Source organism: Vicia villosa, linkage group LG7 (assembly GCF_029867415.1).
Source record: "Vicia villosa cultivar HV-30 ecotype Madison, WI linkage group LG7, Vvil1.0, whole genome shotgun sequence".
Taxonomy (NCBI): domain Eukaryota; kingdom Viridiplantae; phylum Streptophyta; class Magnoliopsida; order Fabales; family Fabaceae; genus Vicia; species Vicia villosa.
In genome coordinates, this window is record NC_081186.1 from 98,411,724 (window position 1) to 98,437,986 (window position 26,263).

At 29.7% G+C, this 26,263-nt stretch overlaps 2 protein-coding genes across 2 annotated transcripts; one reads left to right on the forward strand and one right to left on the reverse strand.

Annotated features, from left to right (window-relative positions):
• The first annotated feature begins 4,670 nt into the window (after positions 1-4,670).
• On the forward strand, positions 4,671-6,323 carry LOC131616077 (hydroquinone glucosyltransferase-like). Its single transcript, XM_058887306.1, has one exon. The coding sequence runs from the start codon at positions 4,772-4,774 to the stop codon at positions 6,260-6,262; it is 1,491 nt and encodes a 496-aa protein (XP_058743289.1). The 5' UTR covers positions 4,671-4,771; the 3' UTR covers positions 6,263-6,323.
• A 12,677-nt stretch (positions 6,324-19,000) lies between these two features.
• On the reverse strand, positions 19,001-23,195 carry LOC131617960 (hydroquinone glucosyltransferase-like). Its single transcript, XM_058889231.1, has 2 exons — positions 22,604-23,195; positions 19,001-20,006 (listed from the first exon to the last, which is right to left on the reverse strand). Exons 1-2 carry the CDS (start codon positions 23,118-23,120, stop codon positions 19,102-19,104), a joined length of 1,422 nt encoding a protein of 473 aa, XP_058745214.1. The 5' UTR covers positions 23,121-23,195; the 3' UTR covers positions 19,001-19,101.
• Between the last annotated feature and the right edge of the window lie 3,068 nt (positions 23,196-26,263).

Sequence of the window (26,263 nt, forward strand, 5' to 3'; positions counted from 1 at the left end):
TATATATATATATATATATATAAAAATAAGAATTATTCGACAAAGGTTAAATCAAAACTAGGGTTAATATTACTTTACCCCCTGTCATATAAGCGAGATTCGGTTTACCCCCTCTAAAAAAAAACTTATTCGACAAACCTTGCAAAATAAAGATTCCATCAAATTTGACCCTGATTAGTTTTTTTGGCCAAGATTCTTAGAATCTTGCCTACGTGGCATTTTTTGTAGTGCTGACTGTACAGCACATTGCTTATGTGGCACAGTCAGCACTGCCACGTGGAATTTATTTTTTTTTGGAAAAATTTTTTTATTAATTTTTTTTTATTAATTTTGTTGATTTTTTTTTAAAAAAAATTAATATTTTTTTTACGTTTTTATTATATATAAATTATAAAAAAATTGAAAAAGAATTATAAAAAATTGGAAAAATTAAAAATAATTTACGTTTTTATTAATTTTTTTCCAAAATTGTTTTACTGTTTTTTTTTTTTTAAATTTATTTTTATTATATATAAATTCGCAGGTATTTTCAAATCCCTAGGTAAATCCACAGGTAATGTCAAATTCGCAGGTAAATCCGCATGTATTTTTAAAGGTAAATCCGCAGGTAATTTTAAATTCATAGTTAAATCCGCAGGTATTGTCAAATCCGTAGGTAAATCCGCAGGTATTGTCAAATTCGTAGGTAAATCCGCAGGTAAATTCGCAGGTATTGTCAAATTCGTAGGTAAATCCGCAGGTAAATTCGCAGGTATTTTTAAAGGTAAATCCCCAGGTATTGTCAAATTCGTAGGTAAATCCGCAGGTATTGTCAAATCCGTTGGTGAATCCGCAGGTATTTTTAAATCCGTAGGTACTGTCAAATATTTTTTAAAAACGTAAAAAAAATTAATTTTTTAAAAAAATTTCAAAAAAAAAATTTCAAAAAAAAATAAATTCCACGTGGCAGTGCTGACTGTGCCACATTGCTTATGTGTTGTACAGTCAGCACTACCAAAAATGCCACGTAGGCAAGATTCTAAGAATCTTGGCCAAAAAAACTGATCAGGGTCAATATTGATGGAATCTTTATTTTGCAAGGTTTGTCCAATAAGTTTTTTTTTAGAGGGGGGTAAACCGAATCTCGCTTATATGGCAGGGGGGTAAAGTAGTATTAACCCTAAAAACTATATCAAAACAAAAAGCTCTAAAAATAATAATCACCTAAAAAAACACTACAACAACAAAAAAAAAACACAAAGAAAATTACTTGCGAAATCACAACTAGAATCCTGTAATAAGGAGATTTAGAGAACTGAGTAAAACCCTCCACTAGAAGAGGAAAGGAAGCATTATTTCCCAAGTAGGTCAATGGCACATTAGAGCCTCTATAGACCCATAAGAATAGAGTTCTACAACCAAACAAAGAAAGTGTAAGAGTAATGTAGAGACTTTCACACATACCAGTTGTCCATTTTTCTGCAAAAGTGATGCTCATGACCTCCAGTTCATCCACTTTCACAACTTTACCTGAAAGAACCAAAACATTCCAAGACTTTTAGATAACCTAGACCAGAACATGTCAGACCATCAAAAAGCCCCATATTTTTTATACAAAACTCCTAAAGTACCAAATGACTAAAAAATCGACATTATATCACCATTAACAACAAAAGACCAATCTAGCCACCTAAAGATCATATACCATAAAGTAAAAAAACATCATAAATAACAAATAAATGAGAAAGTCGACTCTACAACACTCTAACAAGGACTACAAGACACCCATACGTTGCCTAGAAGAGCTCTGCACTTGGTCAAATTAACTATAGAATTGCACTATATTATTTTTACCCTATGTGAACGCCTAATTTTTGGGAGATAACGTTACTGTTCTCGTAGAGAGTAATAGGCAACAAGTTTTGTATTTCGTGACGGTAGCTTATATATTTTTTGTAAATTTTATGCAACGACTCAAAATCGTTCTTGTATATGTTGGGAGGAAACTACATGTATACCACTTTTGTTGGATAATTTTTATATTTGAAAATTATTTTTGATTATTGTTGTTATAACTCATGTTTGAGAAGTAAAACTATTCGTGGTTGATGCTTTTCCGCTGCTAATAAATTGTTGGAGTTCAGACTTGAATATGTTTTGATATATATATATATAGATATATATATATGTGTGTGTGTGTGTGTGTGTGTGTGTGTGTGTGTGTGTGTGTGTGTTACTTATCCAATTGTATGAGTTACTTGAAGTTGAATGTAGCATCCTAATTAGTTAGATGTTTTAATTTACTCTGATCTTTATTTATAAATTACTCTGGGAGAAATTAAGGTGTTACATTTTTTTTGTCATAAAATAAGGTATGAACTTAATGGATTGTAACCATTTTTCTCCCTTGTGTTGTAATTGTCTTTGTCCAAATAAGATTTGCTCATGTTTGATTAACTTGTCAAAGAGTATTTATTTGGATGTTACTTAATCTTAAGTGATTGATGAATTTCCTTATTGATCAGAATAACTTAGTAATCGTTTAAGTACTTGCTCGTATAGATTTTACAAATTTTTAAGAAAGAGATGAAGAATTTGAAATAGTTTTGGTGTTTGTGTGCACCACATTAGTAATTTAAGACCAACTATAGCTTAAACTATATAACTAATAAAAAATAATATAAAACAATAAGCACACGATCAAGCAAGTTTTCACAACTTGAGGACTTCCGTTTTTTCCGATTACTCTATTTAAATTCATTTTAGCTCTTTCAATTGGAATTTTGAACACTTTGTCTTGTGTTTGCTTCTTAACTAATGATGCTTGTGATTTATTCTTTCTTGTTCAATTGTCGTCATCAAAATATTTAGAATATTTTATCTACACAACACATCAAACCACATCTTTGTCATTTCATATTTACCACATGTTATTATCTTTAATATCATTCAAAACATGCTTTAGACCAAACCTTAATGAGAAAGATATGCGATGCTTAATATGTTGCTTGTTTTTTAAGTATCTACTTCTAAGGGTAATGGCCCATTGTTTGTTGATTGTAATCAAGTTTCATCCAAGAGTAAGACACTCTACCTTATTAATACTCTTGATTATATATAAGTGAAAAATTCTCCCAGGATAACGTGACTAGTTTGTGTCAATATTTCATGATTATTCAATGTTTATAATTCAACTGTCTAATCTATTTAAAAAGGTCATTGGCCACTCACATATTTTGAGGCTATAAAGTAATATTTCATGAATGACATATCTAACTAACTAGACACGACCCATCATGAAAAGAATATTACTCAGGTAGATAACTTAGTTATTACCTTGTTTGAGATTACCTGAAGATGTTTGACTCTAGGCTTGTCCGTAAAACATGTACTCCAAGTAGTCAAAAGGAGTATGACCAATAATAAAATTAAACAAAGTAGCTAATTTGTTGAGCCTTGTACCGTTGACTCCATGTTCTATTATCTTGCATTTGAGAGAGTTGATTTGTTGTCCAGAGTTTTTATTTATGGATGTTTATTGCATTCTCCTAAGAAAATTTCTAAACCTACCTCATGGATCTCTTAAACACCACACGGAATTCTATTTTTGTCCCCAACTTCCGTAGATGCACATCCGGAAGCACCCCATATTTTGAAAAAAATTGATTCATTCCGTAGATGCATCTACGATAGCTTATAAACAATCTTGGGATTTTTTCAATTATTTGGAAAAATCCTAAGTTCCGTAGATGCATCTACGGAACACTCTATTGTCAAACCCTATCAAACTTTTCCGTAGATGTAACTACGGAAGATTTTTCCCAATTAATTGAGAATTTGGAATTTTCTTAATTAATCAAACTCCATCAAACGTTTTCGTAGATGTAATTACATAAGATTTTTCTCAATTAATTGAAAATTTGAGATTTTCTCAATTAATTTATAATTTAATTAGAGATTTCTCAATTAATTGAAAAAATCCCAAATTAATTAAGTTTGATGACATCTACCTATTTTTCCAATTAATTGGGAAAATCACAAATTAATTTACAAATTAATTAATTGAGAAAATCCCAAATTAATTTTTTCAATTAATTGGAAAAATATCAAATTAATTAAGTTTATGAAATCTTTCGTAGATGTATCTATGGAACATTATGATTTTCTCAATTAATTAGGAAAATCCTACGTTTCACTATATTTTAATGAGTTCCGTAGATACATTTACGGAAAAAACTATTTTTAAAAAAAAAAAATGCTTTCAGAGATGTATCTACGAGAGTACGAGAATAATTTTATCAATTCGATGATGCCCTAATGTATTTGAGGTGGAGTGAGAAATTTTCTTCACTTTCTAAAATATCATTAGATAAGCAACAAAGAAAGTAGAGTATGACTATAAATAATTGTATTTACATAATAATCATTCCTTGTTCCACCAATTTAAACCAAAAATTTCTTTTGCAATGCAAACTAGAATGGAGTAAAAGTCTCCCTTACTCATACTTCTAGAACATTAAAGTATTTTTTTATAAATAATGAGTACTAGATATTTTGGTTTCAAGAAGTATCCCTTGATCAATTTTATAATAATGATACCTATGAATGCTTAGTGTCCACAAATTATGCTTGTACTACTAGGGTAGGTTGCACATTTATAGTGATCATTTGTGTCCACAAATTATGCGGGTAGGTTGCAAATTTATAAAATAGTAGTGCTTATAAAACCTCAACTTCCCATGGCTAATTAAATTCATCACAAACTCTTGTTCATTTATCAAATATCATAATCATGAACCAAAAAGTATGCATAGCCATGATTCCTTGTCCAGGAATAAGCCACTTAATCCCTCTTATAGAATTTGCAAAACAACTTGTTCTTCATCACAAAAACTTCCATGTAACCTTCCTCATTCCAACCCTTGGTTCTCCCACACCTTCAACCAAATCCATCCTAAACTCTCTTCCACCAAACATTGACTACACATTCCTCCCTCAAATCAACATCCAAGATCTCCCTCCCAACATCCACATAGCAACACAAATGAAACTAACTGTTAAACACTCTCTACCTCATTTGGACCAAGCAGTTAGTACAATGTTAACTTCTCCAAAACCAAAAAACAACCTTGTTGCTTTGGTCTTTGATGTTTTCTCAAGTGATGTTATTCATATAGCCAAAAAGTTCAATCTCATGACTTATTTCTTTGCAGCTTCTTCAGTTATAGCAATCCAAGTTTGTCTTACTCTTCCAAAGCTGGATGAATCTGTGTCCTCTGAGTTCTTGGACACAACACAAACATTAGACATTCCAAACTCTAATGTTTCTTTTAAGGTAAAAGATCTTCCTGACCCGGTTCTTTTCGGAAAATCTAGTGAAACATACAAAGCCTTTCTACTTTTATGTAGAAGACTCTCTTTAGCTGATGGTGTCATTGTCAATAGCTTCACAGATTTGGAACCTGATATAGTAAAATCCACTCAAGATTCTGTGTCTGTTTACCCTATTGGACCCATCATTCAAAGAGAGTCAAAGAGTAAAGAAAATGGGTTAAAGTGTATAAGATGGTTGAACAATAAGCCTTCAAAATCAGTTTTGTTCATCTCATTTGGGAGTGGTGGAACACTCACTGTTGAACAAATCAATGAGATAGCCTTTGGATTAGAATTAAGTGGTTGTAATTTTCTTTGGATTGTTAGGGTTCCAAATAAGCTTTCATGTTCAGCTTATTTCAAGGGACAAAATGGTAATTCTAATTCTAATTCTAATTCAAACTCAAAATCTGATTTTGATGATGACCCATTAAATTATTTGCCATTGGGTTTCTTGGAAAGGACTAAAGATCAAGGCTTGGTGGTCCCATCATGGGCCCCACAAGTTGAGATTCTGAGTCATGGTTCAACTGGTGGGTTTTTGAGTCATTGTGGATGGAGTTCATGTTTGGAGGGATTGGTTTATGGTGTGCCTATGATTGCATGGCCACTATATGCTGAGCAGAGAATGAATGCAGCAACATTGAGTGATGTTTTCAAGGTGGCTGTTAGGCCAAGGATTGATGAACAAGATGGGGTGATAAAAGGGGAGGAAGTAGCAAGAGTTATAAAGATTATAATGGATGGTGAAGGGTTGAAATTGAGGAGGAGAATTGAAGAGGTGAGAGATGGGGCTGAGGCTGCTTTGAGGGAAGATGGTTCTTCTAGGATGGCACTTTCAAGGTTAGTGAGCAAATGGGAGGAAAAAGCAAGTCAGAAAATTGAAGTTGTTTCCACTAATGGAATATAGCTTAGTTTTGCTATATTTAAATTTTTTATTATAATAATTATTCAGTTTTATTTTTGCTTAATGTTTTTCTTCTATCTACATTTGTCTATGAGATTGGTATATTTAATGTAGATAGTAATTAAAATTAGTTGTAGGTTTGCTTATAAGAACCAAATAAGAGGTTTAAGAGAAACAACTCAAAATACAAGGGCGAGATCAAGATGTACATACTAAAATCAAAGAGCACAAACAAAATAACCGACAACATGCTGTGTATTTCAAAAAAGTTAGAGAAAAACACAAGGGTCTAATTCAATTGAAAAAAAGAAAAGAAAAAGAGAATATACCTACTCTCTCAAAATGTACAAGGAGATCCTCGTGACTTACTTTAAAATTACTTTTAGGAAGAAAATTTTATTTAACTCACTATTTGTTTAAAATTTAATGAGCAAAATGACAATGTAATAAATAGCGATTAATATTGTTTGGTTCCATGAAATATATTAAGGGAAATGAAATGAAATAAAATGGAATATAAATTTTATTTTAGAGTTAATAGTAATTCACCCTCTGTAATGTTAGCGAATTTTGTTTTTGCCCCCTCCCTACCCTTTGGTAACGGTTTTTTAAAAAAAAACGTTGCCAAAACCTGCCTTTGACAACGGTAGGGGGTAAATCAAAACACGCTCATATTAGGGGGGTAAACTACTATTAACCTTTTATTTAATTATTTAAATATATTTTTTAAAATATTTCATTCCATTAAATATGTTTTAAATAAAATAAAATAAAAAATTAATAAAATGAATTCTATCATATTCGATGCTACTCTAATGATAATCGACAAACATGAACATATAATTTGTTAAGCTATACATACATCTCCATGTCACTTTAATAAATACATTTGATTTTTTTTAATACATTTGACCATTAATGTATTTAGTTGAATTAAATACATTGATTGTTAAAGGTATAAAAAGATTAAATTTATTTATAATAGTGACTCGAGGAGGTATTAATTATATTCTCAAACTTTAATCAACATATATAATGAATAATTATACAATATTTTATTATTCATTATCCTACATATAAATTTAAAGTCTTATTTAATGTTTATAGTTAAATGTTTATACATTGAATGATAAAATTAAATATGATAAAACCTTGTAGAGATAACTTTATAGTTAGATAGCTTTATAGTTATTGGGAAAGTCCTTATAAAAAAACGAGTGTTAGTGACATCAAAGTTAGATCATTCTACATAGATTAAATTTTAGGCATTGGGTGACGTTGAGCACCTTTAAAACTTCTGTCTTGAATGGGAAGGGGGGGGTGTGAAAACTCCTAAGTCATAAACAATGGGAAGATGAAGATAGAAGTAAGGACCAAGAGAGTCGTACGAGACAACCATATTGACCCTTTTTGTTGTAGAGCAGGTTTTCAGGATGACTTCTTCCTCGTCACCTAAGGAGGATAAGTTAACATGTTATCGAAAAAAGGTTATCTTCTCCCCAGTGATGTAGTAGGATTCAAAGTCCCCGACTTCCTTGCACTCGGTGTTAAAGGTGGCCATTATCTTCTTGTTTCTTGAGAAAATAGAAGGGAAAAAGAAGTCAATATCTATTTTGCAGTTGTTGTCGCTATCAAAGCTAATGAACTCTTGCAACTACCTAACATGTCTAATTCAACTAATTTATAGTCAACTGTCCCGTCAGGATGTTTGGCGTTTCTGTAACAGTAATTCCATAGGGTTATGCACTTATCGCGAGTCGATGGCTCTACCAGGTCACCATTCACATCTAAATCCCTAATTATTGCCATACAGGGAGAAATGAGAAGAAATAGTGTCGAACTTGTACCTGTAAAAGGGTTTCTGAGCTTGAGAAGGTTGAAGAACTGATGAATTAGACATAGGAGGATTGCAGATAACTTCGGTGCAAAAGTGCGATAAAAAGTGAAAGGTTTAGGGTTGAATCTCGTTAATATAGGTTTGGCTCCTAGGGGTGGGTGATCAAAGGTATATCAGGTTTCCCTTCAGACGCAGAAGGTAAGAATGGTATGGACGTTTTTGACACATGTGTGAGAACGAAACCAATTTGGCGTCCCAAGACTAAATGTCTAAACCGCTTTTAATACCTCACACGCCTTTCTATCAATTGATATTTGGGGATTTTTCTAATCTGACATATTATTCACATTGTTGTCACCAGGAAACATATCATATACTTAGTACCCCCATATATGAGGGAATCGCCCCATACATGAGGGACTCGCCTCATATATGAGAGTCCCGTCCCATACTTGAAGGACTCACCCTAGGTAAACCATTGGGACTCATTCAGATAGGGAGAGAAAAAACAAGACTAAATCACTTCGTCCTTTCTAAGCTCTTGTGTTTGAGGGAATATTTATTGGTATATTTGCAAAAGGCTTGTAAGGGGTGACGTTAGAGGGGAAGGGCATAATGCATAATTCAAATAGCTTCCTGATCACATTTAGGAAGATAACACTTATACATAGCCTCTCACCTCTTACGTGAGATGACTCTAATTGCTACAACAAACTCTAAAAATATCTGACAATCTTTAATCATTAGGGATTGTTACGTATTATACTTTTAGCGAGTATAAAATCTTATGCAACATTAATGAATTTTTTCTAATACACTTCTTCCGATCAATATTTAAAATAAAAAAGATTTTAAAATTGATCACTATTATAAACAAAAATTAACAATTTTAAATTAATTAATATCTATATTATTAGTATACCCTATTTAATATTGATAGTTAATTAACCATAAAAAATTTAAAATGAATTTGAATTTAAAATAAAATCTAAAAAATAATAATTATACTTAATTAACTTTTATATAAAATTAATTATTTTTACTTATTATTGTGATCCAAAAAAATTATTTATTCTTTTATTTCTTTTAACTTCTCTAACATGTATAGTTAATAAGGACAATATTATAAAAATATACATTAGTTTTTTTATATCAAGTTAATTATGTTTTTTAATTTTTGTAAATTATACAAAAACTTGCAATTTAAGATGGTGAGAGTCTTTTCAAATTTTTTAGAGGCATTATGTAAGAAGTTGAAGTTATCTACAATTAAATTGTGAAAATTTTTTAAAGAGACCTATTTAAACGTAAATTAACAATAAAATATATAATCAGAGATTTTTTTGTCATAATTTAAACATAAAAAAATATGAGACCTTTTATTATAGGTTGGCTTAAACGCCTTCAAAGACAACACTAGTGATAGTGATGTAAATAGATATTTTTTATTCTAAAATGAATGAAAGGTAGGTGGTCTTTATGCAAATTCAACGGGTGGTTCTAAATGAGTGTATCGTGGACTAGCAACAATTACTACACGTAATTGCTTTTTCTTCCATGGCATGTAGCTAAGCCTAGATGCATGTGATTTGAATTGAACGAGCAAAATGACAATGTAATAAATAGCAATTAATATTGTTTGGATTCATGCAATGGTGTGATGTCGAAATACACTTTTATAAGTTTACTCCATATCTGTTGAAACAAGTCATGCCTTCCAGAAATTTTGACCTTTTTGCAATAGATTCATACTAAATTTTATAAGGGAAACATTTTATTTTTATTTTTATTTTTAAATAAGCAATTGATTATAAGATATCACATTAAGGGTGCAACCCTTACAACAAGAAAATACTAGAAAGTGTTTGTACAAAGTAATGGTAATTTATACTTTTAAGATACATGTTAAAAAGCTTAAAAATAAAAAACTGTATTGAAAAATAATTAAAAAATTAATTATCAATTTTTATTTAAAACAATACATAACTTTCAATTTTTTTTCTATATTTAACTCTTAGCATCATCCATTTTATATTAAATCGATTATATTTAGATGTAACTCAATGTAACTACATAGACTAATCTTTTAAATTTTTTTAAAGTGATCAAAAAATTCTCCTATAAGGTTTCAACTCTGCAGCAAATTTAAGCTTAAGATTAAACAAAAAGTATTATTTTTATATTATATAATAATAAATATGATTTTGATATGAAATTTGAATAAATAAAATATGAAAGAAAAAAAAAAACATTAACATGAGTCTAACTGTTCAACAGGAGTATGTTTTTATCTGTTTCAACTTTCTAAAAAATTTCCAAAAAAAACTTTCTAAAAAGTTGTCTTTTTTTGATGATGACATGATAATACCACTTTTGTAGAAAGAATTTTTTTTATAAGTTGTCTATTTTATTTTAATGATGACATGGTAATACCACTTTGTAGAAAGAAAGAAAATGGTAGTTGGAGAAACATGTGGTACATGCCTTCAAACCGTCGTTCGTGGTTGGTTAGCAAATTCGCATATGATGACCAAATTGTGTAAATATATATCACTTCAAATATTTTTCATTTTAAGAGAAGAGAACGTGTTGATACTTTTATTAAGATCAGTGACGGAATCAGAAATTTTATACTAGACAAAAACTTTATATTATTGATTATTCATTTATTTTAATTTTTACACTCTATTTTTTTTATTAATTTTATCCATAATTTTATCTATGATTTTGTCTAAAAATCGACTATTAAATTGGAGAGAGTACAAAGAAAATAGGGGTTAAGCCCAAATGCGTGTCCGGACTCGTCGGATCTTGGAATCGCCCCTGCATGTTACCCCTAAATTAAACATGGCACCCCCAAAATTTAAATATTCCAAGTTTACCCTTGATAAGATACAAATAATTTTCAACACACCCCTATAAAATGTACCAGAAATTTCAAAATTTTCTATACAAAATACATGAAACTTTTGTTAGAAAGTACTGGAAATTTCGAAATTTCCGGTACTTTTTAAAAATACCAGAAATTATGAAATTTCTGGTGAAATTTCAAAATTTCCGGTATCACCCAATTTTTTTTTTGAAATTTCCGGCTGCAAATTTCCAGTAGAATTTCATATATTTCAAATTCAATTCATTTAAGTCTGTTTCCCTTTTTTTAGGATAAATTTTGTAAAGAATATGATTGATATGTCGTTCTTTAGATTCATTTTCAGTTGAGAGGGTGTTGATGGACTAAAGTTAATATTTTACATATAATCAGAATTATATTATAAAAAAATACAATTTTTTTAAAAAAGTTGAGAGCAAGAGATATAGAGATGTTGTTGTAATTAATTTTATAATCCAGTTTCTCAAAGTTAGTTACACAAGAGGTAGCTCTGAGTTTATGTTATGTTCAGAGTGCATGTGCTAACTCGATACAAGTTTGAAGTTGACTTCCTGTTATCAAGATCAACTTCCCAATCAGCATTAGAAAGTGTCTTGATTTAAAGAGGAACATGAGTTGCGGTTGGCCTTAGTAAAAGATTGTGATATAACCTGACTTTGAGGTACCTCGAGATTCTTTTTACTAGTGTCTAGTAGATTTCAATTGGCTGAGACATAAACATATAGGCCTTTTGTCAGGATGCAGAAAGTATATTTGAAACATACTTGAAATCAATGAAGTCTCCATCAAAGTTTATTTAATTAGGGGAACGTTTATAAAACCTTTTAAAATAAAAAAATTGGTTTTTGAAATCAAATATTAGGTTTGAGAGTCGATTATGCATAGGAGAGATATTAGAATTCTACTAAATTTGTTTAAGAAAACAATTACCTATAATTAATCATACAAAAGATGTTGTTAACCTTATTATATTGATTTTCTCCTAATTATCGAATAAAAAATATAACATACTAACAAGTAAATGGCAAAATATTTTTTTATTACTGTGCTTGACAATATTTGGTTCTTGCTCCTACGTACCTTTCAGGGTGATGGAAAATTCAAAGCTATGTAGTTTTTGGGAAGAATTTTTTTGTATGTTGTTAGATTTTAAAGAAAAAAGATTCTATCGCGTAAAAGCAAAAAAACATGGTTTGTTGGTAGATTGTGATTGTTTTTATGAGGAAGACAAGCGTTAGAAAACAAGCAACTGGTAGGATTTGTGTCCAAACTCTTAAGGATAAAAGAGTTGTACATCCAATTAATCTTTTTTAATCCATTTTTTTATTGGAAAAGGAAAATATTCAACATAAATCGAGTTAAAGTTTCTTATAGGAAGACAAACGTTAGGACAAACAAGTTGTACACCTTATGTCAGAACACTTGGGTATAAAAAGACTGTACATCTAATTAATCTTTTTTTAATTTGATAATAGAATTGACAAAAAAAGATTAAGTTATTAAATTTTTTAAAAAGGAAAGCAAGTGTTAGAACAAGTAAGTGGTACAACTTATGTTCAAACGTTTGAGGATAAAAGGATTTATACCCAATTAATTTCTTTTTAATTCGATTTGATGAGGAAAAAATATGAGGTTGAAAACAATCAAGTTATACAATTTGCATCTTGAAAATTCGACGATTAAAATATATTTACATGTATTTAACTGCTTTTCATATTTAACTGCAGTTCAGGTGATTTGATTATTACTAACTTATTAAAAGATGAGACATAAAATCTTTTAAAATAAAAAGTGTATTTTATTCTCTCCATTCCAAATTATAAGACGTTTTGGAGAAAAAAATTATCACAGATTATAAGTTATTTTACAATTTCAATGTAATATTAATATAATTTTTTTTTCAATATACCATCTACCATTTATTACTCTCTTTTTTAGTATACTCTTTTAATTTCGCATTCTAATATAATTATTGAAGAATATTTTTGTTAAATTATATATTGTTTCACTTTTTTATAAAATAATAATTATATTTTTTAATTTATTTAAAATGATTGAAAAGTAGTATTTGAATAGATATCTTTTATTGGTTGTGACTTGTGAGTATTATTCCTTTTTCTCTATAATCGATAAAAAATACATTATTATAAAATGCAACTAATATGTTTATTTATTGATATTAATTGACCTGAAAGTTCGGTTCAGTTGATTTCAAAGAAGTTTAGGTGAGGAATTTTTGATAGTCATTATTCAAGGCTTTAGTTAATTGTACCGTGAAGTTAGCTTCTGGACAGAATACAATATTACCGGCTATTAAATACTTTCTCTGATTTTTTTAAGTGTCGTTTTAGTAAAAAGCTCTTCAATCAAGATAGTAGATTGTTAGAGTTATTTATTTATTAGGGTCTGTTTGATAAGACCCAAAAAAGAGCTTTTAGGTTTTAGCTTTTCAGCTCACATTAATAAAAAAGCTCTGTTTTGAAATAACTTTTGAGCTTGTAGCTTTTACTTTGTGACTTTTTTTCTTCTAGTTATATATCCTTATTATTTTAATAAAATATTATTACCCTTATTAATTAAAATGATCATTTATGTTATTTTGTATCTATCAACTAATAAAATAACTAATTTACCAAATACTCATGTTAGCTTATCAGCTATCAGTCACCACATATCAGCTACAAGCTATAAGCTACCAGCTATCAGCTACAAACTAGTTTTACCAAACAAAGCCTTATGCCCTCATTTATTTTCTCTTTCCAAATAACTTCAATCATACATTCTCTCTTTTTCCAATAACTAATTGAAAAAATAATTAATTTTATAGAAAATGTGAAGTGGAGTTATTGAAAAAGTAAGAATATAATTGACAAATTATAAGATTAAACTATAAAGCGACACTTAAATATAAATAAAAAATTTATTCTAAAACAACACTTAAGAAGAAACGGAGGGAGTATGAAACTTAGTAAATTAAATTAGAGAATTTCTTATCCCATTTCATGTGTTTTTTATGTACCATGCAAGTTGTTTAAAATGCTCCATGCTTTTGCATATGTACTTCCGGAAGCATTTATTTATTTTTTGTTTAAAGTTGTTTTTGTTTCGTAGATGCATCTACGGAAGACTTTCTAAGATGCATCTACGAAAGCATTTGATGTTATATTCATGTCAGACTCTTCTCCTCCCTCATTCTTCACTTTTCATATTTTCAAACTTTCAATCTCTCTCAACATAAAAAATCAAACTTCCACCAAACTCCGTTGTTTTCTCTCGAGTTCTGCTTTGAACATCAACATCAACAATAACACATTCCAACATCTTCAAAACTCAATTTAATCGATAAGTTTTCGAGTTATTTTCGAGTTTTTCCATAATAAAGTTTGAGTATTTTTTTAGCTGTAGAAATCATTAGTTAGGTTTAGGAACATAATTTAGAGACAATGTAGGTAGTGTTTAATGTGTAGAACAAACTGATTATGGGGTGAAAATTGATTTTTTTCAAGTAGGTGAAAGTGACTTACGCCATTTTTGTGTTTCTGAAGTTGCAGAACCTTCTGTAGATGCGTCTACGAAACATATGAAACGTTAGGTCGTTCTGTAAATGCACTTACAGAACAAATCCATATTTTTGAAATGTTAGGTTGCATCCAGAGACTTTGTCATTCCATCTTCCTCATGGTGAGGTTACCATCACTCTTGACGACATTGCATGCCTCTTGCATATACCTATCTTGGATACCCTCCCTGGTCACGGTAGACTAACGAAGGAGGAAGCGAGGCGCTTGAAGATAGCGCTTGGAGAGGACCCGCTGAGCGCACGTGAGGTTTCATTTCTTGGCGCGTCAGTACGAGGTCGAGATTAATCTCATTTTTAAAATGTAAAATTATTAAATTATTATAATCAATTTTATTTAACATTATACTTTTAATTGAGATTAAAATTAACTCAATTAAAAACTCTTCTATTATTATTATTTTTTAAATATTTTGAAGAACAATGATAAAATTTGAGTAACTCCTAATCATTCTTGATGAACAAGATTCAATCTATCCGATCGAAATTCCTTGTTCTTCACTATTCACTTGAGTGAATCACCAATTGTCATACCCTAATTTTTATCCCTAAAATTTCACCTATCAATCATTTTCATTTTATCAAGGTCACACGCATGGCAATCCCCTATCCCCTTGATCTTTGGGTTTATATTTTGGGAGAGATCACCAAACACCCTTGTGTTTCTTTTTACATCTTTATTTGCTTATATTTTATCAACTAATTTTGCTAACCTCTATTCAAAATACAAAAATATATTATTGGTTTATTTTCTTATTGTACAAGGTAGGAGTTGGCAATCAAGGAAGCAAGAGAGTGTCTAATGCATAAGAGGACCTTATTCAATGATAAAAAATGGTAACTGTTCAAGATTACTTGGTTTGTAGTTGAAAATTTCCGAAAGATCAAGTTTGGTTGCTAAATTAGGGTTTTGATCCCAAAGTCAAAGTTATGGTCAACTATTGGTTGTCACATTTGAGCTCCTCTACAACTTTTCTTCAAAGGCGAAACACCAATTTCGCTCCTAATTATCTCAAATTTTGAATTGGACTTAAGTCCATTTGAGCACAAAACTAGATTCAAGACCTTGTCGACCTATTGGATGACCTAGTTTTTCAGGTCATGACCTTCTCTTTACCTCCATATAGTTTTCAACTCAAGCATCTTTAGACTTGGTTCTTTTTGCATCAAATTCTATGTCATGAGAAGATCATTTGGCTCAAAGAAAATCACAAAACGCACGAGGGAATTCTATTTGGCCTAAGCTCAAACATGGTGATCTGAACTCTGTTTTTGGCGCATGACCTAAAACCTTAAACACACCAAATATTCACTTGGGACCACTAATCAATACATGTTCAAACTTGTTTGTCCTTGCAAAACGTGTGGGATGTTAAGCAAAATGACATGATTTCACCAATATTTCACACAATTCACTCTCATTTTCACACGCTTTGCAAATAATAATTTCTCAACTTGGATCACATGTTTGGGATTTGAAATTCACACGTACATGACCTCAACACTTTTCCTATTTATAGAGGGTACTTTTGCCTTCATTTGTAAGCTTTGATAGCCATTGAACATCTTCCATTTTCACTAATAAAAAATTTCAAAAACCAGAAATCAATTCTCTAAATTGAAGGTGCTTTAACTTCAAATCTCTGCCCGGAAACCTTCATCGGCATCATATGAAGCTACTTGAACAATTACATAATTTTGAAACCTCTTGCAAGCATCAAATTGATTTCACCATTTTTGGACCTTGAAGCTTCAACTTGAAAGATACATACGAGTTACTTCACTGAACAAACGAGTTTCCACTCTCTTCGTCTTGGCTCACAGATTCAAAGCCCTATATTACTTGCCATTTATTTATCTTATTAGTCATTTAATTTTTCTTTGGAGCCGTAGAATTTTCTGCGTATTTATGAAAATTCTCTCTACTTAGAGCCAATAAATGACTAATGCAGGGAGACATGAACAATGATGTGAGTAGAAGCTTGCACGTTTGGTGTTTAAGCTCAAAACCACAAGTTCATAAACATGCAAAATCACAGTTCAAAAGTTGAAGATGAAGCTCTTCGCGCGGTATGGAGTGAAATTCAAATCATCTGTACAATCAGAATCAGAAGCGTGTGCTACGCGTTTGGTTTTTATTTTAAATCATTTTTAATTTTTTTTAACTTCTCAAATTTATTTATAGTAGCTCCTTTAACCTTTTTCACTCCAATTTTTTTCATAAACTATAAAAGATATTTTCTACAACATGTATTTTTTTAGAATTTTAAAAATCATTTTACCATTTTTTTCTATTTTTTCTTTATTTTCTTTATTTTCTTTTTAATTTCCATTAAACTATTTATTTTTACTCATTTTAAAACTTTTTTCTCTCCACCTTTTGAGATCCATTTATATGAAATATTTTTAACTTCCTCAAATTTTTGTGGTATTTTATTTGATAATTTGATACCCCTTTGGTATTTTCTCTTTAATTTCCTTTTAAAAACATTTTCAAAACCTTTTAATTGTTTTAAAATATTTTTTTAATTGTCTTAATTGATCCCTTTATGATTTGACTTGGTTGATTGATACTTCATCAATTTTAATTGGTCTTTAATTGATATTTTGATTGTATGAACTTTCAACATTTTAAATCTATTAATTAAATGATCTTTAGATCATTTTTTATACTTTGGATTGGTGATAATTTTTTTTTTCTATTTTATCATGAAGTTGAATGATTAAAATTGATGATAGATGATCCCTTGTTCAATTTGGTTCATGTTTGATCAACTCCTCTTTCTTCATCTCTTTCTTTTGTTTTGTTTTAAGCATTGTGTTGTATGTTTTAGGAGAATGATTTTGTATTATTTCTCTAACATGTATAACACATAAATTGCTATTGACCGACGTCATAATGTGCTACTTCTACATAAATACACTTACGATTGCTTAATATAACGCTAAATTATTCCGATTCGATTGATCCATCAATAACACTAACTTGACCTATATTTATGCTAACATTTACTTTTATGCACTTTGACTTATATCAAACCTCTTTGGAATTTCCTATGCTTCTTTGGCAATGGAACATGTATTTATGAGTTTAATGATATTTTTTGTCAACTCCATTGAATATGACGTTCAAAGCTCAAGAACTAACATGTGATTCTTCTTGTTCTTCTTTAGAACAATTTTTTTCTTACTTCAAGGATTGTGTGCAATATTGTGCAGTAATCATTGGGGGTGTCCATCCTTTGATGACTTCCTTTCAATTTTTGCTATCCATAGATTTGATGAAGGAAATCATGCGAGCTTTCTAATAATCATAGTTTGTGTCATCTAAGATAGGTGGGTGATTTACAGGTCCTCCTTATTTAGCATTGTCCATTTTGAATAGAGTGTGTAGATCCCATGGAGCTAGAGATGACAACGGGTCGGGTCGGGTGCAGGTTTCACATTACCCAAACCTGCACCCGGAATCGGCACCTGAACCCGAACCCAAAGACTATTCGGGTTGCAAAATAACGTACCCATGCCCACATCCGTTGGGTTTGTGTTTTTCACCCAAACTCAAACCCGCAGCAAAATACATAAAATACATTTTTCATACAACAAATTTTTAATATATATATATATATATATATATATATATATATATATATATATATATATATATATATATATATATATATATATATATATATATATATATATATATATATATATATATATAAGCAGGTGTGATTTCGGGTTTTGGGTGTGAGTTTCATACTACCCAAACTCGCACTCGAAATATCGGATGACACTCGAACCCGAACACAAACCCAAACCTAGTCAATTCCGATTTTCACCTATTGACTCGGGTTCGAGTGCGGGTGGGCCCCGCGAGTTTAGGTCTGCTTGCCATCCCTACATAGAGCTCACCCAATCAGAACAAAATACTTGCTCTTATGCCGATTAAAATTTTGTTTGTCTAATAGAAAGATGTCAAACACAAATGTTTGAGACCATGTGTATGATAATATTAATGTAATTACAAATAAAATGTGAAATAAATAAAAATGACACAAGAAATTATTAATAATTCAGTTCGTTGTAAAGTCACGTAAATTTGAAGAACGTTAACAAAAAAAAATCCACCCTTAATATTTAAAGTACACGTTGATCTTAAATGTACCATTCTAATTCAAAGTTTTTATTTTAATACTATGACGTGAATTTTTATTCAAAACTTATCCTAAATATGAGACAACTCTCATTTTATTTGATTTGATAGTCTCTTCGAGTTATACGAATGCATAGGATGTGCATAATAGAATTAGCAGTTGCAATTTGAGAGGCATAGTCTTTGGAGCTAGCAGACACCTCCGCTTATAAACCATGGCCTATTTGAGAAAAAGGCTAATGAGCTAGCAAACACCTCCACTTGTAAATAAACCATTTGAGAAAAAGGAAAATGTTAATCACATACAAATAACTCATAAACTTTGTCTATCAACAAACTTTTCCATATTTTATTTTTACCACATATCACCCCACCCTTCAATCTTTTACACAAGATTTCTCAAGCTCTTCCATTTGAGTGCCAACATAGATAATGTCTTCATGGATGACCCATCTTCCATCATAGCACAATTAGCAAACTTTTGTAGTTCTTTAATTCTTCTTCCAATTTCTTCACTCTCCATAACACCTTTTATAACATTAACCACTTCCTCCTTTACCACAATCCCTTTACTATCATATTTTGGTCTCATAGCAATTCTAAGTCCATTAGTCACCAATTCAGCATTGCTTCTTTGTTCAGCAAATAAAGGCCAAGCTATCATTGAAACTCCATGAACAATACTCTCCAAAATAGAATTCCAACCACAATGAGTTAGAAATGCACCTATTGCATCATGCTTAAGTACTTCAACTTGTGGTGCCCAACCACACATAACAAAGCCTTGTCCTTTTGTTCTTTCTAGAAACCCTAATGGTAAAAAATGTAATGGATCAACTTCTTCATTACTTAGGTAACTAGCACTTGCTTTATTATTTGGTGGTCTCACATTAACCCATAGAAATTTATAGTTGCTCAATTCTAACCCTGATGCAAGCTCATTAATTTGGTCTTGTGAATGTGTGCCACCACTTCCAAAGGAAATGTATATAACTGAATTAGGTGGTTGATTATCTAACCATAGTAAACATTCACATGCTTGATTTTGAATATTGGGTTTTATTTGTATTAGGGGTCCTATTGGATACACATTAGGGAGTGTACTTGTACCATATGGACCATTTTGGGAAATTGCTTTGAATGTTTCTGATTCCAAATCTAGAAAGCTATTGATTATGATTCCATCAGCTTGATGAAGTTGTTGGGAGCGGTGGAGAAGTAAATTGTATGCTAAATTTGATCTGTCTTGAGCACTATCTGGGAGATCTTCACCATTAAGTGATATGCATCCTATATTCAAATAATTGTCAATTTATTTACTATTATGATTCTGAGATGATATTTCATATAATAGATTACTCACTAATCAACAAACTAACAAGCACACTTAAACATGTTTAGAGTGCAATTGAAAGTATAATACACTCGAGGGATAAAATATTTAAAGGGTTAAATCTTTTAGGCTTAAAAAAGATGAGGCTTCTCGAGCTTTTAAGTAAAATATTTTGGTGTTGCTTAAACCAATAGACTAAACGTCAAGGAACTCTAAAAAAACCCTTAGTATTTTTAATAAATACCATGGGTGTTCGAAACCGAACCGACCCAATAGAAAACTGTAAAACTGAATCGAACCAAATTGAAATTGTAAAAAATTACATTTGATTTAGATGTTTTTGAGTATTTTTTAACAGAATCGCACGGTTCAGTTCAGTTTGCAGTTTATATTTACAAACCGAAACAAATCAAATTAAACCGCATTATGTTACAAAAACTCATTAACCAATATATATTTCTCTAATTCTTTATAGAAATCAACAGTATTATGTGTGAATTTTATCACATTCTTTATATGGTATTTATTTTAATTTACATATATCACAAAAAAAAAATTATTAATTTATAAATACTATTTTGATAAAGTATATTTTATTGAATTTTTTGTATGATATTTATTCAAGAATACAATTTCATGTATATTATTCTTTAGACCTAAGATAAAATTGTAAGACACAATTTTATGTATCAAATTATAAACTTATTTTGACAATTATAATTTTTTTTTATGGTAATGTATGAACGATTAAACCGAAAATTATATTTTCTTATATATGTGTATGTATGACTCAATAATTTTTTTAAAAAAAAATCGAATCGCACATTTTTTCTCTTGCGGTTGAGATAATTTTTAGCATAAAAACCGTCTAAACCGCACCGCGAACACCCCTAATAAATACTACATCTGTCCCTAATTTTAAGACCCTCTTGAATTTTTTTCTTTTCCTCACCCTCTTCAACTTTCAAAATGCATTAATAAATTTATTACTCTAACAAACTTTTTTAATTTCTATAATAAGTATTATATGGATTATCTTTCTTATATATTTAATTTTTTTTATATTTTTAATCGAGATGAAATTATCCAATTACATTTAATTTCAAAACAATTTTTTCTTTAAATAAGAAACATCGCTCACATTATTTGACTTGATCAAAATAAGATCTCTTCTCTTGTATCCACTAAACAAAAGTAGAACTCTAATACCATTTATCTAGTAGTTTGGGATATTATTATTTTTCTGAATAGCAAGAGAGAATCATATATTAGAATAAAAAATGAGTTACAAATGTACAAAAGTAATAAGGAGTAACAAGAAGATCTAAGGGAATACCAACTCTAACAATACAGCAGGACAAAAAATAAACTAAACAACAGAAAAAGGCAAAACTACCAAAACCAAGCCTAACAAAAAGAGACCCAACAATTTGTGAAGCACATCCTTAAACATCAGGACAAAACCAAGCCCAACAAAAAGAGACCCAACAATTTGCAAAACTCAAAACATGAATATGAATCTACTTTGAAGTCAAATTAATAAATATAAACATCCAAGGATTAATCGTCAAGCTTTTTTATTAAAAATAATTTTGTTTTGTATTTTCTAAATAATTAATACCACATAATTTTATATCAACATCGACTTAAGAGACTTAAGAGACACCTGTTTTCTAAAACTAAAATCTTAGAACAACTCAAAAATCCTTAAAATCGAGTGGGCTAGAGGCTCTGACTGTCAAATTCACTTAAAAACTCTATACTAGATGACAAAATCAATCTCACACAAAACAAAAAGATAGTTCATTGACTCTACGTGTCCATCACACACCTAACTACTAGGCCCTAACATAATTTGGCGCCTTAGAAGATTTTGCTTAATCGACAACGAATTCTGAATGAGTTGCTTAGAGAACATCACAACTTTAGACGACACCCAATTCTTTCAAATCCTAGAAAACTCTAGCACCATCCTCAGACTTACCTTCCCTGACTCTAGACCATATCAAAAAGTTATCATAAGTCGAACTTACTGAGAAACCTCTAATCTAATATAGCTTTCACACCCAAGCATCATCCCAACCCCGACTAACAACCCTCTAGATAAGGGCAAGCAAACCCTAAAAAACAAAAGCTCAAAAACATCCAAGACCTCTAAACCATATTGATATTACACTTTGACTCAAAAATTTAATTTATGCCAGTGTATGTGTCGCACCTTTTACATATTCAATATTTTCTCTATTTTGTCATGAACATAATTAGACCTAATCTTACTAAAGTTTAACTCTAGCAAATCCACCAATTTCGAGCATAGATTTTAATAATAATTGTTGGACAATCTAAAACGTGTCGGGACCACATAGATCTAAACATCCAAGAGATCAGCTTAACATCACATCTTGACCCATAACCATAACTTTAAGATTTTAATAAACTTCTAATTAGAAAGTATTAATTTAATTACTCACAAATCAATCAATATTACTATAACAAATAGAACACTAGTATAATATAAAGTTGAATCAATTGAAGGGTTAATTAATTTATTCACCTGGAATCTCTATTGGTGTGGGATGATCCTTGTACTCACAAGTGATTATTTTATCCATCTTTGAGAAGTATAGGCACATTGATAAAACCATTGCCGAACAAGGAAAGTATGTGTAGGATAAGATACTCAATTCCTTAGCAAATTTATGTGCTTCATGTGCAAACAGATCAACAACTAGAGCAACCAAATTGGAGTTAGTACTAATTGACCTTAGGGTTTCAAACACATATGGCATAGATCTAGAAACCGAGATTTGAATTTGAGATTCAAGCCTAGTTTCATTTCTTAGATCCTCAAAGTTAATTGGAGGAAGAAAAATGCATTGAATGCTAGAAGGGAGGGTATCAAAGAAGGGTTTGGATGCAATGGAAGGAGAGTTACTAATTGTGGGAATAATGCATGTGACATGGAAAGTGTGTTCATAGAGATGAATGAGTTGTTTAGCAAACTCTAGTAGGGAAACTTGATGGCTTAAGACAGGAATAGAGACAAGGGCTATGTGAGTTTTTGCTTCCATGGAAACTAGACAGGTAGTATAGCATTAGCAACCTCACACTACAATGGAATGACAAGTATACTACATTGAATTGCCTAATCACAATTCTATATATTTATGATATATTGAAATGACACGTATATTATACTGAATTAATTACTAGTCACGATTAGAGTTGTGGCCGATCCGGCCAGTCCGATTCGGCCTAAGAGCTAAAGCATATAAAGGGGCTGAAGTGGGTCGGGCCGATTATTTCATAGGCGGTTAAAAATGAGTCTGACTCAGATACTAATAAGCCATGTGGTATGATGGACCTGTTTGATGGACCAGTCAGTCCTTCATTTTAATATTATAATTTTAAATTTATAAAAATAATGTAATGAATAAAAATTACATAACATAAGAGAATAATGATAAACTTTGTTAAGTGATATATACAAATCTCACGAAGATATCTATGTAAAAATAGAGAGAAACTGAATATTATCTTTAATAATTACTAAAATTTCTCTTTATCTCACACTTATTTCTTTAATCATATCATCTTAAAACATATTTTCATCCTCTTTAATTTTTCTTTTTCAATTGAAATACACTTATGCAATTATAACTTAGCTCAATATTTTTCTGCAAAATTAACAAAATATTTTTAAATTTTATTTTTAATTGGCCAACCTGAAATCCGTGTGGCCGGTCTGATCCGACCCATGAAAAACATAGGCCTGGTGGACTGTCCAAAATGATAGGGTTGTGCTTTTTAAAGATTTTTTACGGCCCGATCCACGATAAAATATATGGCTTGTGGGCCGGTCCGAGCTCATTTTGACACCTCTAGTCACGATTTTATATATTTTTCATAAAACAAATTTTAAGAGGAAATAATAAATCTAATAACAATAGTAAAGGAGAGAAAACAGTAGAATACTTTATTATTATAAACAATATATTTTTTCATAAAACAAATTTAAAGAGGAAATAATAAATCGAAAACCAATATTAATGACTTCTTTATCTTTATTACTTTTTTTAAAGGTTAATTTTGTACTTGAATAGAAATATCAATCCGTCATATATTAAAATACTAATTATCCAAAATTTATACAATATTTAGACTATTCATTTAATATTAACTGCATTTAATTTAGTATAACATATCTTTTGTATAAAAAAAAATCTCCTACCTTTTTATTCACTTTTAAATTATAAATTGTCTTTTGTCAATTATAAAACCAATTAAAAAATCATTGTCACCAATAAGTTATTTAGATTTAAAGTTATACACCTTCAAAATAAAAACAAAAAATAATGATAAGATAGAATAATTTTAGTTTACTTAATATAAAAATCATATATGAAAAAATATTTTCGACAAAAAAATTAGTTGAAGTTATGATTTTTTCGTATAAATAAAAATGGGAAAAATTTATAATACACAAAAATTGATTTTTACACACATCAATACAAATTATATCTTAGTGTTTTTTTAATAGTGTCAAAGAATAAACATATTATATTAATGATTATTTTCCACACCTTTTTCAATCTATTTTTCCAAAATTAAGTAAATTAAATTTTTACTAGAGTATACAATTAATATATGGACTAAATACATTGTTCCTAATTAATAAATTAAATTAATTTTTGCTAATATTTTTGAAAAACAATAAAAGATGTCTATTACGATATTTGAGCTAGGTACATTGAAATAATATATAGCAAATATTTATCAAATTATAGGAAAATATTTATTAATAATATATTAAAAAATGTAAAACAAATATATATTTATTGATTAAACAAATATATTTTGGTTGATCAAGCTTCGTTCCACCTGAGCTTTAGGACCTAATCCATGTTTTGAGAATGAGAATTAATTTGGATTACTATTTATTACTCCCTCCGTTCCTTTTTAAGTGTCGTTTTAGAAGAATTTTTTTATTCCTATTTAAGTGTCGTTTTATAATTTAATGTTAGAATTTGTCAATTATACCCTTATTTTCTCAATAACTCTACCTCACATTTTTCAATTAATTATTGGAAAAAGAGAGTGTATGAATAAATTTATTTGGAAAGAGAAAAATAAATAAGGGTATGATAAGAAAAGTAACTCTAATAATTCACTATCTTGGTTGAAGAATTTTTTGCTAAAATGACACTTAAAAAGGAACGGACGAAATACTAGTTGAGATAGAGTCTCGTAGTTAATATCATCTCTCAAAAGAATTAATCATAATCTTCATCTGCATTTCCTTCTCGAAACATTATCTATCATTCATTGTTGAACATATTGAAGTTCTCAAATAAAAAATATTTACTAAGAAGATTATTGTTGTATAAATAGCCTTGCAACTATACTCTAATCAAATATATTATGTAACAATGGGGAATTTGATTTAATACAATTTTCAACATCTAATCATTCTTTGATAAGATTTGCCGTTGTTTAATAGTTATTGAGGGTCTCTTTCTTTCATATTGTTCTTTGGTTGTCGTTTTAAAATTACCTTTTCGATTAAAAAAATTAGTATGCAAAACAAGTTATTTTACTTATATATAAATTTAGAAGAAGAAGAGTATTTATTTTCTGAGAAATAATAAGTGTACGCTATTTCCTACACTTACACCTTAATTGAATACAAAAAATGTATAAGTTTCATTTTTTAAATAATATTTTAGTCTTGAATTTTGTGCAACAAAGATTTCCTTTGGTATAATTCAAGGTGTAAGATAGCATGACTCTTATTTGTTTCAAATTGAGTACTATTCATAAAACAACAACTTGCATGTATTCCTTGTTATTAATATTATTATTATTGAATAGAAATCACATTTAAAAAAAACAATAGTAAGATTTGGAAAGGGTATTATAGTGTATATTTATATATCTACAGTTTGAAAAAGAAACTCGTGTGAGTCCAACCTTAATCCTCATATTCGTGCTCTGTAAGTATCTATGCACCCGTACTCGTATCTCTTACTCACATTTCGAATAAAAATAAATTGGTAAAATATAAAATATCACATAATTTTTAGTTTTTAACAAAAATAAAAAATGTTTTTGAATATTTTATTGTTGAAATATAGTAAACAAATACATATATTATATTAAAATGTATGATAATTTAATATTAATATATTTTTTTAAAAACTAATAGGCATAAATA

Bases quoted from the DNA above. Each gene is read 5' to 3' on its own strand.
- LOC131616077 (XM_058887306.1), top strand. From the start codon at position 4,772: ATGAACCAAAAAGTATGCATAGCCATGATTCCTTGTCCAGGAATAAGC.
- LOC131617960 (XM_058889231.1), bottom strand. From the start codon at position 23,120: ATGGAAGCAAAAACTCACATAGCCCTTGTCTCTATTCCTGTCTTAAGC. The intron at 20,007-22,603 runs GTGAATAAATTA...ATTTGAATATAG, and splicing joins CACACCAATAGAGATTCCAG to GATGCATATCACTTAATGGT.